Below are 18428 nucleotides of genomic sequence, written 5' to 3' on the forward strand. Positions count from 1 at the left end.
AGCTAGTTTATTCATTCAGCCTTTGCCCACATGATCATGTGGCCCCTTCTGCGTGCTAAACCTGCTGTAGACATTGGAGATATAGAGGTGCATAAAAGAGTCTCTGCTCTCTTAGAAATTAGAGTCCAGTGGGGTAAACATATATAAATAATAACAATACGGTGTGATTAGCAATGCTAGAGAAACAAATAAACAATAATAAACTCTGTGGGGAGGAGGTCCGGAAGTTTGAATATGACAAAAGCATTCCCGGAGCAGTGATAGCTGGGATAGTTTTGAAGGCTGCATAGACATTTGAAGGTGGACAAAAGAGAAGACATACAGGCACAGATCAGTACAATGCCTCCTGTTTTAGGAACTTCACTGGTGTGACCAGTGGGTGTAGGGGGAAGTGAGATGTAATAAAGAACTGGAGAGGTAGGCAACAGCCAGCTCAAGGGAACCTTCACATTCCATGCCACGGAGCAATGCAGAACAGTGGAAGGATTTAAGCAGAGGTGGGACTGACTCTTATTTTTGACAATTATTTTGGCAATAAAGAAAAGAATAAATGGGAGGCATGGAGCCTCATAAAGAGGATATTGTAATAATCCAGAGTAGATAATGAGGGCCTGAATTAAGACAGTAACAATGATGAGGAAAAGAAGAGAATGGATTTGGAAGCTGTAAAGTGAGTGGAAACAGCAGGGTTTGTTGATTGAAAGTGAGGAATAAGGGAAAGAGAGCAACCCATGTAAGTAACTGTCTTTTATCTTACGAGAATGAGGATTGGGCAGTACTGCCACGAAAGGTGAGACACGGGAGTGAGAGCAGATGTAAGGGCAAGGTGGTGAATTCGTCCTGCAGTGTCTGGGAAGCGTACAGAGGAGGCATTCCGTGGGCAGTTATGGGTCTGGAACTCAGCAGGTCCTCCAGGGACGGTCATGCAGATGTGAAGATCGTGAGTACAGCTGGCCATCTACAATGTGGAGATGGCATTTAAAAGGATAGGTTTATCTGGGGAGGGGGGACAAGTAGTAGGGGAGTAGGCCTTATATGGTGCTGTTATTTAGGATTTGAGTGTCCAGAACTCTTCCTCTAGTTTGTTCCTTCTAACATTTTAAAAATTGTTTCCCATGTGTTGATTCTTCTTCCATGTATTTGCACAACTTCTCTCCTATAATTTTCAGACCGCATATATGAGTGTTTCAGTAATAAATAAACAGCCACATTTTACTAAGGAGGGAACTGAAGCCCAGTATTTACTCAAGGCTACCAGTTCCTAAGAGACATCGCCATACTGAGGATTCAGGAGTTCTATGTTTGTTTGCTTCTTTTAATGCATTGCATTCTATCCAGGACCCAGGTGTGCGTGCCTATGTTTAGATTTTACGTCAAGTAGAAAGGCACAGTAGTAGTGTGCCCAGTGAAAGAGTAAATCAGCTCTTCTTTTCCTTTCCACACACTGTCTTTTTACAGATTTCATGTAGGTGAGAATTCCACCTGGCAGTGGAGTGCTAAGAAGAGAGGGGCGAGCATTCACAAATAACTGGACAGGGCCCGTGCACATGTTTCCAGCAGGAGATTTGGTAGGAAGTAGCTATGGTGCAGAATAGACTTTGGGAACTGTTTATAAAGGTTCGTTTTTTTCCACAAAGGCTTTAATTAAATCTTACAAATACAAGGGTTTTCAGTCATGTCTCCCTTTCTCTTGAGGCCCAAAGGATCCTACTCCAATAGGCTTCCTGCCCTTCTATAGAATTGTTGCATGGTTTCCCAAGTTATTCCCTTCTGCACATGGGCTGGTGTCTGTCCTCTCCATGCCAACTGAAAATACACAGGCGGCACGCTCCACTCTAGTATTCCTGGCACCTTGTAGTTTTCTCCCAGAATCGGATCTGAATGTATTCATTAGATTTTCTTAACTAGAGATTTGACCCCACGCCAGGTTTTCTACTCCCTCTGTCCCCAAGGGGTCCCCTTGTCATTGAGGTTTTACTTGATACCATCACTAATAAATGGGAATCTTCAGGAAGGCCTGCGTTTTCCTCTGCCTCTGAGGATGCTGCTTGCGAAGGGAAAGCCTGGCCTTCCTCCTCCTTCCATGTGCAAGAAGCCTCTAGTTCATCAGCCAGTGGCCGTGGGCCTCTACAGGAAGCGGGAGAGCCTTGCATCCTCCGTGCATTTCAACTTAACGCTTTGATGGGGAAAGACCTTCCCCCATTTAGTGAAAAAAGAACTCCCCAGATCGATATATCTATTCTTCAAAAGGATTATTTATAAGTTATTTCACTTCCCATCCTCCACAAAATATTTAACGAAACATACATAAGGCTCTGCATCCCTGTGGAGTGATGTTCTTTTCCCTACTATCAGCTACATTTTTGATGGCTTTTTCTTGGCAGACATGTGAGTTAACATGGATTTGGTTCTGCACCATCACTAGAGGATGATACAGAGGATCATAGCAAGGGAGATACCAAGCCATGTATGTCCTGGGCTCCTTTTACATCCTTTTCAGAGAGCTGTAGAATCTCTTCTTAGGGAAAACACACACCAATACACGTATGCATAATATTATTTCCCAGTGTTCAAAACCCCTGGGGTTACAGTTCCACAATTCTCAGATTAAGAACCCCTGCTCTAGAAAATGTATTGATGGCTAAATCCTAGGCTGCCCTACTTCCCAAGGCTGTTGGAATCCAGGTAGTGAAGGTGACTTCTTATCTGATCCTGAGCACGATGGTGTCAGGAGAACCTTAACCCTTTAGGAGCCTCTTAAGTCAATACAATTCCTTTAAATTAATCTGGGCGAGGAATTGAAAGCAATTAACTCCTTCAAAGTTATCAGCACTCATTATTGGCTTATATCTCCAGTGATTTAGAAAAAGAGAAAGCAAGCAGCCGAGATACTGAGGCAATATGACACTGCGGAGTGCTATATTTATCCCCTATCAATGTCTTTCAGATCAAATTGGCTGAGTTTACAAATCAAAAGCTGATTTTTTTTTTATTTTTATTTTTTTAGCAGCCATCAGCTGCACTACTGCAAATACACAGTTCCCAGACATCAAGCTGCAAACTCCAAACACCCAGCTGTGTGCTTTCTGACTTTGATATCATTACGCGTAATAGAGGGTCTGCATGCAAAATTGAGCTGACAGGCCCCCTGAGAAGGCTCACAGCAGAAGAGCACCCAACTCCAGGGCCAGCCCGGCTTCTGAAATCACATCTGCAAAGAAAACTCACGTCATGTTGTTACGGGAAGGGATCGGTCTCAGAAATGCACAGGGCCTGGCTCTGTAGAGTACAAAGGGTTTGCTTTTTTTTTTTTTTTTGAGACGGAGTCTCGCTCTGTCGCCCAGGCTGGAGTGCAGTGGCGCGATCTCGGCTCACTGCAAGCTCCGCCTCCCGGGTTTACACCATTCTCCTGCCTCAGCCTCCCGAGTAGCTGGGACTACAGGCACCCGCCATCTCGCCCGGCTAGTTTTTGTATTTTTTGGTAGAGACGGGGTTTCACCGTGTAGCTCAGGATGGTCTCGATCTCCTGACCTCGTGATCCACCCGTCTCGGCCTCCCAAAGTGCTGGGATTACAGGCTTGAGCCACCGCGGCTGGCCGGGTTTGCTTTCTTATAATTAGACTTTAAGTTGCAGCTTCTCTTTAATATGAAGCTAATTATTATTCCCAGAAGATTTCCCTATCAAAAAAATTAAGGGATTTTTTTCTGTTCTACATATCTATAAAATATTACAATTGATATATGTGTAGCCTTACATATTCAACCATATACATATATTCAGTTCCAACTATCAAATGAGGTCTTAATATGTGTCAGGATCTATGATAAATGTTTTGTTGATATAAATACACCCTTATATGTGTGTCCACACACACACATACAATTTATACTTGGCACCAGTTTGTATAATATTTTTATTGAATCTATATTTATTACTTTATGATAGAATCTGGTTAATACATTAATTTAAAAAAATATTCACGGCCAGGCGCAGTGGCTCACGCCTGTAATCCCAGCACTTTGGGAGGCCAAGAAGGATGGATCAGGAGGTCAGGAGATCAAGACCATCCTGGCTAACACTGTGAAACCCCGTCTCTACTGAAAATACAAAAAAGATTATCTGGGCGTGGTGGCAGGCGCCTATAGTCCCAGCTACTCGGGAGGCTGAGGCAGGAGAATGGCGTAAACTCGGGAGGCGGAGCTTGCAGTGAGCTGAGATCCGGCCACTGCACTCCAGCCTGGGCAACTAAGCGAGACTCCGTCTCAAAAAAACAAAACAAAACAAAACAAAAAACACTATTCATTTGCATTTCTAGCTTATGCAAAGGGTATAGTGAACATGGAAGTTGTTTGGGGAATGGGACATGGTGCAAAAGAAGGTATGGCAAGGTGGAGGAGCTCAGGAAGAAGCAGTTTCTGTGTATCCAACAGAAAGGGTATCCTGAGAAAGCAGGAGACAAGTTTCTCGGGCATAAAAGAAGTTCAGGTGAAGTAAATAGGAATCTGAGCTGACAAAGAGGCAATGTCACGGGGATGTTGCCATATGCATACTCTACGACTTATGCACAGCTCACAAGCAGTCAGCTTGGGCCTATTTAAGAATGCTTTCTCTTATATGATAGGAGCCACCTATTTAGAACAATTCAGCTATCCCATTTCCCAGAGATGGGCTCTATGTTTGATATCAACTGTGTGAGGCCTGTACTGCAGCATTACAACAGGCAAAAGTAGGTTTGAGCCCTTCAGAACTTTTCCTATGAAACACATCTTTTAAATTTGCCCATTTTTGGCAAGATAATCAGATTCTCTTTTCTGCCAGCCATGCTACCTGCATCCAAAGGAAATGTCAAGGAACTATGTGTAATATATATGTATGTATATTACATATATATATGTAGATATAAAATATATTTATATCCTTTTATTTTTAGTTCTGAAACCAGAGACATTTTTTAAGCTCTCAGCAGTTCTTACCTGGGCTGTGCAGCTCTACGTGCTTTTTAAAAAGAAACAATCATGAGAAATTATATTTCTTATCAATCACATCCTGTTTTAAGTGAAGAGAGTAGAGTTTTCTAGTTAAAGGATCTGTGGTGAATCCTTTGTAAGATTTATTATTATTAAGTTCCTCCTGGCAAAGAAGAGGTCTGATTATTATTTCATTTCTGAGTTGAGATGTTCTTGTATCAAGGATCATGTGTATTAAAATGTGCTAAAGCCTAATTAGGGTTTCACTAAAAATAAAGGTCATGATAGCTACCATCTCCTGTGAGCTTCCTATATGCTAAGTACTTTACCCATATGTAGTCATTTCATGCTCACAATAATAGTATAAGGTAACCTTATGTTACCCATTTTACGGAAGAGGAATCTGAAGTGCAGAGAACTGAACTGTCAGCTAGTACAGTCTATAGGGCTCAAGTGCAGAAATGCTAGAGCTCATCACTGCCCAACAGTACAGCCATGGGAAGTGGTGCTTACAGCTGCTATCAACTCTTCAACCACTGCTCCAGCCTAGTATCAGGCCCGCAGAAGCTATCCTATGTAGATCATTCGACATGAATGTCATATTGTGGAAACACTTTTAAACACTGATAGTTTCACCCTGTTGCAGCGGATATTGCTGCTTGGGTTATGTGGGTAGCTCACATGTCCCCAGCCTTGTCTAGCTTAGCAGCACAGGATTGCATTAATTCCATATTACTGTGCCTCTCAGCACCCACCTGCCTGCCTGGAACCCTCACTTTACCTCAGAACTGGCTCTGGTATTTCTTGGAGTCCCTGTTACATGCTTAAATACAAGTCTTCTTGTGCCACCCCCTTTGTCAGTCCCTCACATGGCCTCTGCTGCCAGTTGGAGTGGGGCTGTTTTTAAGCCATATTGGTCTGTGCACTCCAGCTCCCAGGACTGCACTGAGTCCTCAGGGCACCTGGTGTGAAAGAGGCCTTCCCGAATTCATCAGCAGGCCTTGACACTAGAACTCACAGTGGCACCATACACCTCTGTTCTCACACTGCTGTAAGGACATACCCAAGACTGGATAATTTATAAAGAAAAGAGATTTAATTGACTCACAGTTCCTCAGGGCTGGGGAGGCCTCAGGAAACTTGCAATCAGGGCAGAAGGGGAAACCAACACTGCCTTCTTCACATGGCGGCAGGAAGAAGCATGAGTGTCCCGCGAAGTGGGAAGCTCCTTATGAAACCATCAGATCTTGTGAGAACTGACTCACTATCATGAGAATGGGATGAGGGAAACCACCCCCATGATTCAGTTATCTCCACCTGGTCCCTCCCATGACATGTGGGGATTGTGGTAACTACAATTCAAGATGAGATTTGGGTAGGGACACAGTCAAACCGCTAAAGTCTTTCATGAAAAGAGCTTCTTTCCTGTCTGGCCAAGCCCACGTTCTTCATCAGACCTCAAAATCAGTTCCTGAGGCTTGCCCGTGTTGGCATTGAGGAAGAGGAGTCTCACCTCTGTCTGTCTTACGTCCCAGCGTCTGAGCAAAACCATGCCTTCGTGCAGTCAAAACAGAAAACCTTGAATGTTCACCAGCCATCATAATGGCACTAGGGGAACACCACTGTCCTTGAGGCCAGCTTGGGTTTAACAGGAACACCTGATGCAACCTGAGATGGTGGAGAGAGCAGTGGCTGCAGAGCTGGTGCAGGACTGGAATGTCACTGCTAGTCATGGGATAGGGGCTAAATTTTAAAAACGATTCCTTCCAACTCTCCAATTCTGGGATTCTATGTTCTGTATCTTTTTCAGTTTCTGATGTCCAATGATTTTGTCTCAGCTGGTATATATGCCATGAAAATATGAAGCAAGGAGGCAGCTGTGTCTTCTCCTCTCCACTAGCTACAGCTGTACTCCTGACAAGCTTATTCTTGGGTATGATAAAAATGATCACTGTGGGTATTCTTATTGTCAGTTATAAAGATTTTTAATCCTCAATCTATGAAGTCACAAATGTGAGATTTTCTTTTCCAAAGGGATGTTTTGCACACAAGACAGTCTCCATCCTTCGATTAGTTGTAAATGCTGAGGTCAGCACTTTGGACAACACCAAACCCCTGTGGGGTTTGGGGGCAGGTGTGATCACGTATCCAGCTTGCTTCATTTCCCTGCTTTGGTTGTCATAGTCCACTTACTGAAACATATTTCATTTAATGAAATAGCTGTATTTCCAAAAAATTGGCTGTAAAACAAATTCCTGTTAGATAAATCATACTTCTTCATTGATCTACACTTTTAAATTAAGGATGCCTTCTCCTGAAGAAATTATTGGCCCCAAAACTAAATATAAATTATACTAAACACTCGACAAATCTTTTTAAAATCACATATTTAAAGAAAATCTTTTCTGTTAGAACACTCATAGTGATGATATTTCCTAAAGTCAGGAAATACAATTGCTAAAGTCAGGAAAGAACAATGACTGTAAATGGTGTTGTTTTGGGAATGAAGCCACAGGAGGGTTAGGTGAGCAACAAGGGGTCTCTGACTTTTTTTCATTGAATTCAAAGTGTTGTTCTGGGTCTGTCAGCCAGAAGTTAGTCAATAAGAAGTTGACAGACTTTAAAATTATGCAAACTGGTTTCCTAACTGCCTTGAGAGCCAGAGGTATCCAAGACCTGGTTCCTGCTGTCAAAGGCCTTCAATCGCATTGGAAAAATAAGCCCCCTGTGTGCAGCACAAGACAGCTACTCAGAAACTTTATTACAGTTGCAGGAGCAGTGGATTGGACATCAGGAGACCTGGTGTGCTCTGTCACTGACCAGATATGTGCCCACAGACCCCTCTAAGCTTCAGTTTCCCACAAGAAAAATACGAGGCTTGAGTGAAATCACTAGTTCCCAAACTGGCCTATGCATGAGAATTTCCTAGGAAGATTATGAAAACACCTCATCCCAGGAGATTCTGGTTTAGTGGGTATGAGTGGGACCTAAAGTTCTATATTTTAAGCAACGACTCTAGTGAAATCTACTGCAGACAGACTATATACTAGCAGAGCAACTATGGAATTATATAACCATTAATGTCCCTTTAAGCTCTTTAATTATCTTATGATTTTAAAGGCTAGATGAACTGAATGTGCAACAATAGTGCAGAACAGCCAGAGGCACCAAGAGTTAGGAGACACAAGGGAATGTATTAGTGTCCCATGGCTGCTGTGACAAGGCACAAAAAACTGGGTGGTTTAGAACAAGAAAACTCTGCAGTGCTGGAGGCTAGAAGTCAAAATCAAGTGATTGGTTGGTCCATGCTCTCTCTGACAGTGACAGGGGAGAACCCTCCCTCACCTCTCCTGGCTTCTGGTATGCACTGGCAATTCCTGGCATTCCTTGGCTCTTAGAAGCATCACTCCAATCACATGGTCATCTTCACCCTGTGTGTCTTCACACTACCCTTTCGCTGTGCGTGTCTGCCTGAATCCCTTTTTATAAGGACACCAGTCATATTAGATTAGAGCCTACGGTAATACCTCATTTTAACTTAATTACCTTCGTCAAGACCTATTTCCAAATATAGTCACACTCTGAGGTACTGATGGTAGGACCTCAACATATCTTTTTTGGGAGGACGTAATTGAATGCATAATAGGGTATTTGCAAGGAAGAGTTAACATTTGAAAGAAAGGTGGTATTTGCTTAGATAGACCAAGAGGGCACAGCTTTCTAGGTGACAAAAAAAAAAAAAAATCTGTGAAGAACAAATCATGTTGGTCCAGGATGAGAACTAGCATGGCCTGGCAGGAGAGCTGCGACAGTGGCAGTGGTGGTGTGGTATACCAGTTGTTCAGACTAAGTTCTACAGAGGACTTCTCCTGGGCCTCTCAGGGTCCCCACTGCACTCCACGTGTTGTCTTTCACAGCAACCCTAGAAGTAGGTAACATTATTCTGATTGTGCAGATGAAGACGCTGGGGTACAGGGGAGTTAGGAGACCTACCCCATCATGAAACTAGAGGGTAATGAATTGGCTTTTTCTGATCCCAAACGTTTGCCTCTTAGGATGATGATCAGTTGCCTTCTTCATAGTACTCATGCGAGATGAACTTGAGTGAATAGATCAGGGCTACTTTGTGGAGGGCTTTGATAATAGGGCAGTAGAGTTTGTGTTTGATGTGACAGAAAAATAAGGAGCCATTTCTAGTGTCTGAAGAAGTGGACCATGATGAAGAGGATATTTCAGGAAGAGGAGTGTGTGATTTCCACCCGAGGATGCATTTTCTTTACAGAAAGAAAAAGCAGACTTATAATGAGAAGCTGTTGACCATGAAGAGTTTCTTTTCATAGGGTTTTATCAAGTGGTTTGCCTCTTCCCCACTGATGTCTCTTAACCAAGAATATCCTTTAGTACTTTAAAAACTATGCTTGCTTGATTTCTTTGTACCCAATATGCTTTGTAAGTTCCTCACACTGGTGATAAAGCACCGATCACTTCACAGCCACAGCACAAATGCTTTTAAACAAAAATTTTCCTTGACTTATTAACTCTAGAAACTCAGATTTCAGTTTAGTGTTTTTGGAGGTTTGTTTGTTTGAGGCATCTCCTTTAAGAACCTGATTTCGGCTGGTTCAAAATTTATTTTGTTATGTATACACTGACCAACTTTCTCTCTGGTTTTGCCATATATGCCTCTAGCAGAGAAACAGGGTGAGGAGAAAAGTGAGCATAATGACAATGAAAGCTTACATTTATGAAGCATATTACTATGTACAAGTCACTTTTTACATGCCTTACCCAACTTAATCGAAAAGTGTACATGTAATAACTGGTGAGCGATGAAGTCATTGTGGTTTCTCTGTGATTGCACATTTGGTCCAGGGAACGTAGGAAGGTAGGATTAAGCCTCACTGTTCTTGCAGGATGACTTGAGGAAAAATCTCCTTCCTCTGGAATTAGAAACTTGGATCAGTAGAGACCGTATGCCTTCCCCAAAACTTGAGCCATCCAACGTCCTTTCCTACACAAGATCACCTGACATCAATATACAAAACTACACATGAATTAATGTGGCACCCGTGTCCCCACAGAAAACTGAGGAGTTCTCTATTTTGACTGCCTTAATATATGTGTACCTGCATTTCAGTCCAGGTCTGTCATGCCCCAAGCAGGCCTTTCCATTTGGGTGTCCATATGACAGGTTGGCCCCTGCAAATCTAGCTGTGGCCACAAAAGAGCACATTTGAATTATGGAAGTGAAACAGATGCATGAACTTTAGCTGGAGAGCACAAGAGATCCAGAGAGCTTGTGTCTTTTTGTTTGTTTCCCTGCTTTGGTGATGTAATACACAGCTTCCCAGGAGACCTGAGGTCCTACCAGTCCCTGCTCCGACCCTGGAGCTCAATCCAGAAACAGCTGTCCAGAGCTAATTTATTTCCTAATGCTGCGGCACTGTTAATTTATAAATTACACTGGTAATTCGAACTATTATTAATTTCAGATGGTGTAGGGCAAGCCTAATTAAAATATGACACCAATTGCCACACATATGTACCAAGGACTACCATTTAAAATTAATGGGAATATTAAGTGTGACACTGGTCTCTGAGCTGCTTGGCACAGTAATTATAGCATTCTGGCAGGGAAAGCTCTGACAAATGTAAGCCCATGGTTGGTAGCAAATAAACAAGGACAACACAAGAGGAATTACAGATTATTCCTTTAAAGCTCTTCTCAATTCTATCCATCCTCAAATCAAGGTTAGTACCTTTCCCCTAAAGATGCGTATCAAACGATATTAATAAAGGCTACTGAGACCATTAGAAGTGTCTTACTGGTAGCAACTATGAGTCTGTTGGGGTTAATGTTGTTTGTCGTCTTCATATCCTGGTCTTTTTGGCCATATTTTCTACTTGTGAACAGGTTCCTTCTTTGTCTTATGAATTTAATATCTCTTTCTTGTTTGTTGTAATGGACAGAGGCTGTTCTTTTCCTCTTCTCTGTGTATCAGAGGCAAGAAACCTTCTGTACATACGTAGTGTAGTTTGCATATGGCATGAAGATGTGCGAAGTGCGGCCCCAGGTGGGCCTGCTGCTGGGCAGTGGTACAGACTTGTCATGGCCAAAGAGCGCTGATCGAATGGAACAAGGCAGTGGCCCTTCTTCACAAGACCATGGTCTTGCTGTTGTTGCTGTTGTTACTGTTATTGTGGTTATCTTGACAACACAGTGACTTCCACACTGTCATGGAACACATACAATCATCCCTTACATACCACACACATCATCCCTTGTTGTATTGGTTTTTGACAGCTACTGTTTTCGTGCTCTGGGCCAGCAGAAACATGTGGCATTACAGAAGGGTTTTATGACCTGGAGAGAAATGTTGCTTTTTCCCTTTCTTGGGCCACTCATGTTAATACAGTTCTACACCCCCTGAAGCTGTACCTCCAGCCAGATTATAGGATTAATAACTAAACCAACAGGTGGGCAGCACACGAGAGTTTCAGAGTGCTTTCGTATGTGTCTGTGTGTGAGTGTGTACATACATAGGCATGTTCGTGTGTTAGTCTAAATAGCCCTGTGACCCTGTGAGGTATTAGGATTGCATGTATATTATGTTTGGGAAAATACTTCTCAATTGCTAGGGACAGTCTTAACTTATGCCTGTTGTCTGGTAATAATCATTAATTACTAGCACCTCTTTTCCTTTTAAAGGTATCCAGGTTTAGGATGCTGTCATCCTAATTACCCTCATTTGAGAGATAAGGGAGGATAACTTGGGATGTAAGCTCTAACTTTTGTTTTTCATTGTCTTTTGGCAAAGAAGCTAAGGCTCGGGTGCCTCTGGGAGAGAACTTTGAAATCTCCTCTAGCCTTAAATATCTTGGTCTTTCAATAACTGAGTGATCATGGCCAGACGTCAGGCACAGAGTCTGATGTGTGAAGGGTTGTTATTATTACTCATAATTTTTCACTAAAGACAATGAGTCCTGTGATGATGAGGGGACTGAGTGGATTTGCAGCCGTGTCACCTGATGAATTTCTGATATGCTTACAGTTAGGCATCAAGCGCGGAGTCCCAGTGCTGATCTGTCTTTAGAATCTTGTACCTAGGAGCTCTAGCAGATCAAAGTTGAGCACGTTGATTTCTGCCTATCCAATTAATTGTCTGAGTCAAAAAACAGAAAGTTAAATTTATTATGTTAGTGTTTTTGCTGCCTTTGTGGTACGTGTGTGTGTGTGTGTGGTGTGTGTGTGTGTGTGTAGCTGCTGGTGTGGCATTTTTAATTAATTTATGCTCGAGGATGTAGTCATAAACTTTATATTCAAGGCTCAGTCTAAGTGATACCTTGAGATCACAAAGAGTTAAGGTGCCTAACTTAGATCCCAGAGCACGACTGCTTGGTAAGATACAGGCAATGTAAATGTCAAAATTATTAATCACTTATCGGGACCAGTAATTCTCCAGGCACTGTGCTTAGTTCACTTAGGAACACAAACATTTCAGCTGTTCCACTGGGGAACCAAGGAAAAGTTGGTGGTGCAGAGGTGTAGAAGAGATGGAGGAGGGATAATCCTCAAAATTCCTCAAAATCTGAACTTACAAGTGGCAAATTATCTGCAGACATAACCATTTTATACTTTGTTTTCTAAGCTAATATATTTGGTCTTTTTTTCCTTGTATTTCACCACACGTTACTGGTTTTTCCACAGCGGTTGGCTTTGTGAGTGAAGACGAATACTTGGAAATTCAGGGCATCACCCGGGAGCAGTCAGGGGACTACGAGTGCAGTGCCTCCAACGACGTGGCCGCGCCCGTGGTACGGAGAGTAAAGGTCACGGTGAACTGTAAGTGTTCTCGCCACCACCCACCCTGCACGTGTATGAGGCTGGTCTGTTGTCACAGCCACCACCACCCAGAGCGCATTGGCACAGCCAGCTACTGACTTAGGGAGGGAAGAATGCAGCACCACTTTCCATATTCTGCTTTCAGGAGCAACCATTTCTGACTCTAGTTTTTGACACCTCAAGGTGTCACGGTGTCACATTAAAAGAAAAAGTAGCTGAAAGTAACTGAATATAATGCCAAACTTGACTTGCTTGGCTGGGAGATCATTAAATGGCATTCAACTCATAATTTTTTAAACAAGTCTTCAAATCCCAAATTTTCCCATAATTTACTCACACAATACAGTTGTGCTGGAGCCTCTCACTATCTAGACCAGACATCTCCATAATGGGACAAGAAACGATGTGCTGGAGTGTATGAAGGAAGTTTAGAGCTTCCATTTATGGTTCATCTATTGTGTCTCATTATTTTACACTTACAGATGTGCATGGTATACATACAAATAGCTATGATACAGATCTTAGAGGATGTAACAATAAATTTGCTTGTTACTAACAAAGATACAGAATCCAAAAAGTTTGAAATGCCCTGTGTGGACCCCTCATTTCCTTTCTCAGCCTTCCAGATTCTCTCTGACATCAATCCTACTTGAATTTCCTACCTCCTTTCACTCTTTTCCCTCTGGGTTCCTCATTATGTACCTTGACTTAGCTCCCTACAACATTCTGGAAGTTTTCTCTGCTGTGCACATTCCAGGAAGACTTAGGAAGAAATAGAACTCAGTAACTAAATCGGCAAATGAGATGACTTTTCCCTTCAAAACTTGGGTGGGGTGGAGTTAAAAGAAGGATACTTTAGCTAGGAGAATATCCAGTCTTTAAGATTTAGGTTTGTGTTACAATGTGAACCCAGTCAATATAAAGCAGTTTAAGAAGCAAGGCAATAGGTATAAAAATGCTGTCATTTTAAAAATCACATCACAAGTTTTTACAAAGGGACTTAAGAGGATTTACAGTTTATAAAGATGAACTTAAAACATAAAGAAACAGAAGCGAAGAAAAAATATGCTTAGGAAAGTGAGTGAAAGCTCGGAAAACCTCAGCACATGAAACATTACCACAGGATCGCTCGGCGCAGGTGCAGAATTTGGCTTAGCCTTGCTAAAGCAAAGAGAGAAACATCACCTGCTTTAAAATTTATGTTGTCCATAAGATAAAAGCAAATTAGTTGCTTGGGAGAAACGCTGCTTTCCCTGGTATTGAGACCCTAGAGAAAATTCTCTTCAGGGTCTGCACAAATAGAGCACTTTGAGAGAGCGTCAGCAACATCATGTACAATATTTCTGCATTAAATAGAATAGCAGTGTATTGTGGCTGTTTTTCATAATGCCCTGTAATATAAACTGCTAGAATGTGAAGGGTAGTTCAGGAAAGACTTCAGATGAATGCAGACCAAGTGTGTAGGCCTAGTGTGGTCGCCTGCTCTGACTTGATTCAGGGATCTGTTTTAGAATACCAAGAATGACTCATGTGTATATCCTTCAGGCAATTCTCCTTGAATATTATTTCTTGCAACTGAGCTTTTGATGGGAATTGAATAGTTCGAGGTTATATACTTTTGGCAAGAACCTGGTGTGCAGAAATTCTAGAAGGCTGATTAAAGGAGCTGACTGCCAACCCTTGGAGTGTAGGGTGGATGGGCTGGCATCATCCTGTGAAAGTTAAAAAGTTTAAACAGAAAAAATGCTTGAGTACATGGTCATTTCAACTCCGTACAGAGGAGAACAAAAGCAACACATGAAAGGAAGACCCAGCTTTTTCTTAGAGCAGCATCAAAAATATTTTTATTCTCTGGTACAATTTGTGTAGCAATTTTACTGTCTAAGTAAGCAGAGCCGGGATAGAGAATGAGAAACAAAATCAACAAAGGAAGCAGCCTTCTTCATTTTAAAATGCTGTAGGTCAGGTGCAGTGCCCTGTAATCCCAGCACTTTTGGAGGCCAAGGCGAGCAGATCACCTGAAGTCAGGAGCTGGAGACCAGCCTGGCCAATACCGTGAAACCCCATCTCTACTAAAAATACAAAAATTAGCCGGGCATGGTGCCATGCACCTGTAATCCCAACTACTTGGGAAGCTGGTGCAGGAGAATCGCTTGAACCCAGGAGACGGAAACTGCAGTGAGCCAAGATCATGCCACTCGCATTCCAGCCTGGGCTACAAGTGCGAGACTCCATCTCAAAAAAAAAAAAAAAGCTGTGAGACATCTTCTTTCTGCAGATCCACCATACATTTCAGAAGCCAAGGGTACTGGTGTCCCCGTGGGACAAAAGGGGACCCTGCAGTGTGAAGCCTCAGCAGTCCCGTCAGCAGAATTCCAGTGGTACAAGGATGACAAGAGGTAAAACTTCCTTCTTTCCTCTCCCACCCCCACCCCCATCTCCAGAAGAAACTTTTCCAGGGTCCTGATTCCAGATGGTTGCAAACGAACTCTATAAAATCCTCTTCTGAACTTCTCCTTTCTATAGGGGGCAAATGTGCAAAGAAGTCTTTTCTTAACATTAATGGATTTCAGCTGCGTTTTTAATGTCATCATGCAGAATTATCACTGGCCAACCAACAGATCTGAAAGGTAACTGTTTTTAGGAAAGCAAAATCGCAAAGGAAAGGCCACCAGGAGCATTGGAAGGCCTGTGAATTTTTTATAGGCCAAGAACATAACGTATTCTGCCTGAAGCTATTTTTACCACATTCTCAGGCTTGCGTGAAGGAGTTAGGAAGGCTCACGGGGCCCTGGGAGTGGCTAATAAGTTAGCTGCAGCTAGCAGGTCTCCCCTCCTGTTCCAGGCACTATCAGTAGCGTTGTGTAAGAGTCCATGACCCAATTTAGCCCTCCCTTTGTGCCCAAGTTGTTCTTTTACTGTAGGAGAAAAGAGAAGGGACTATTCCCTTCCTTCCCATTGTCACGGCCGTCGTCGGGATATTTGTTGTGAGTCACTGAAGATGATCATTTTGAGGTGTTATCAAATGGCATATCAGTGCAGGGATCAGTAGCTCAGTATAGCCAGGCACCATGGCAATTGCTGTTATCAAAGAGCCACTTTAAGGGGGATGAACAATGGAAAATGGGCAAGAGCTGCCTGTGTTCAGAACATTTTCATTTAAAAAGAGGTGGTGGTGTAGGGATGCAAGAGAGTCCTGAGGTGTATGTGGGGTGGAGTAAGAGCAAGGAGTGAGGGAGGCCAGGAAGCTGAGAAGGAAAAACACTGAAGAGGTCATTCTGAGAAGGGGAGCAGCGTGAGAAACCGCAGGCCGGGAGCGAGTGAATGGCCGCCCACACTGTGTGTGCATCTTCGGCCGGCCTTGGCTTTCTTTCCTTGTGAGGTCAGTCAGACACCAAAAGCTCTTTCTGGTCTCTAGATCGAAAATTGAATTTTGGTTAGAACCTTGTCAGTCAGTTGTAAGATTCACTGTGTCTTATCATAATCCTCCCAAATGAAAAGCAGTGTTTTGTTTTCTTAAAAAAAAAAAAAAAAATTAAGGACACATTCTGGCGGCTTCTAGTGAGGTGTATTATATTCATCTAGCCCATTTTACAGATGAAAGAACTAAGACACAAAGAGGAAAAACAAACTCACAAAGAAAAACAAGAAATAAGCTGGCTTTCCCCTTCTTCCAAGAAAGAAGAATCAAGCAGAATGGAGTGTGTTTTTCTGATAAATATGGTAACCTTACTTAGAAATTCTCTTTCACTTATCCATTCCCTCTTTGACCTTCTTATTGTACAAAGAAGTAAACTGAGGCATAAAAATTAATTATTGAACCAAACCAAACCAAAAACCTATTGAGCTATGGGGTCAGTTTCCAAATCTTCAGTTGTCTAGGTCTTAGTGAAAAGTCATCAGCAGCGCCCTATTATTCCAATTCTTTATTGGAGAAAAATAGAAAAAGAAATATTTAGGGGAAAGCAAAATCTTGGAGGAAAGTAAAGCAAAAGTGGCCAATGGCGAGTAAAAGGATGAGAGAGCTCTCCTCTGTGCAGCATCTGTGGTCACAATAGAGACAGCTCTCCCTGCCACCGTCTTTACCCAGGAGGAGAGAGTGGGCTGGCAGGGCCAGGGATGGTCTTCAGAGGCCCCTGGCTCAGGCAGCTTTGTTTCTGTCTTTCAGTTCTTCTGATGGCCTCTCCTTTTCTCCCCTTTCCATTTAGTTTAGTCAGTTTTCCTTTGCTGCACATGTATGCGTTTATTTCCAGTGTGCTGGCATGAGACAGGGCTGTCTTTCCTCCTGGCACCCAGTTCAGCTGCAGCATCCCTGCCTCTGAGGTCCTGATCACAGCCCATTGGGTCTGCCAGGCAGGTCTCCCAAGGCGTATTGTGTCTGCCCTGGGGGAAGGCCGGCTCTAGCCCATCTCCCGTTTTCAGTGAGATGAGCAGACTTCCAAGGCAGAGTGAAGGGAACTGTGTGGTGAGGACAGGCAGTTTTCCCAAGAGTTAGGTAAGAAGTCTTTTGGCCACATGCTAGAATGACTCAACCGCACGCTATTGTGTGAGTTATCCAACAAAGGAAGAGGAAACGCTATACCTACGGAAGGCCACCCATCCAACAGGGGCATTGGCCAATGAAAAGCCCACAACTTTCGTAAGAAGCTGAGGCCTGGGAGCTGCAAAGCCTGCAAAGTGCTGCTGGCCCCCTGTGCTGTTTTTAGCTAAAGACATTTCAGAGCTGTCAAGCAGGAACCTACTTCCAGTTAAGTCTCTCCCAACTGCAGAGCTGAAATCTCATTCACAGTTTGGTTATGATGGGAAAGCTTCCTCCCCGTGGTGGAGGAATGGTGTCAAAATGGCCAGTGGGATCAATCAGCCTGACTTGCTCACAGAATCCTCCTGGTGAGTGGTATGGACAGCACCCCCTAGAGGATCAATGTGTACATAACAAGCTGGAAATGTAAAAGTGGCCTCTGGCTGCACAGTCGGATGCCTCATTCCATTTGGACAGTGCTAGCATTTTAATGAAGTTGTGGACTCAGGCCAGTTCATTGCCCCTAGCTTTTGGAGAGGAAGGCTCCCAGAGGAACATCTACATAATGAAAAGCAAGGCAAGTCTGTCCAACCTATCTTCTGACTTCCCTGGAGGCAGGTGTTGGGTGAGAACTCCAGCCAGAACCCGCCTCTCTTTTCTGATCAAGGTTACTGTAAGTGGCAGGAGTGGAGAAAATTATTCTGTAATCCCACAGAGACAGGTCTTCAGAAAATGCCAAAACATGCTGTGACCCAGGGATGGGCAAGAGTCATCTATGTCTAACTCTATAGAAATACATTGTACTGATACCATTGTACGGTCTGCAAAGCATTTCCTCATCATTGTCTCAGTGCTTTACTTTCTCTTTCTGCCTTGAGTACTGTTTTTTTCAGTAGCATCCATTTGCCCCAAAGCATGTCCCCTGAATCTGTTCCAGTATGCTCCCACCAGGACGTTGTCTGCTTGCTATAAGTTGTGCTCCAGCCAGGCCCTAAACAGGAAACTTAGCTTTGTGTCCATATTCCCTGAGATCCTTCATCAAGAAGGGATTTTTGCCTCAAGAGTATTCATCTTTCCCATAGCATAGGATCAGCTTCA

General features: G+C 43.1%; 1 protein-coding gene across 6 annotated transcripts in view; it reads left to right on the plus strand.

Moving 5' to 3' along the window:
- NTM (neurotrimin) overlaps positions 1–18428 on the plus strand; it is a 975363-nt gene that overhangs the window by 934817 nt on the left and 22118 nt on the right. For all 6 annotated transcript variants that reach the window (XM_011934700.1, XM_011934698.1, XM_011934701.1 and 3 more), the window contains 2 exons: positions 12677–12811; positions 15090–15210. In XM_011934700.1, the coding sequence (XP_011790090.1) occupies positions 12677–12811; positions 15090–15210 (256 nt within the window). The remainder of the gene's footprint in view (positions 1–12676; positions 12812–15089; positions 15211–18428) is intronic.

The sequence above is a fragment of the Colobus angolensis genome, unplaced genomic scaffold, assembly GCF_000951035.1.
Source record: "Colobus angolensis palliatus isolate OR3802 unplaced genomic scaffold, Cang.pa_1.0 Scaffold137, whole genome shotgun sequence".
NCBI classification, from domain to species: Eukaryota; Metazoa; Chordata; class Mammalia; order Primates; family Cercopithecidae; genus Colobus; species Colobus angolensis.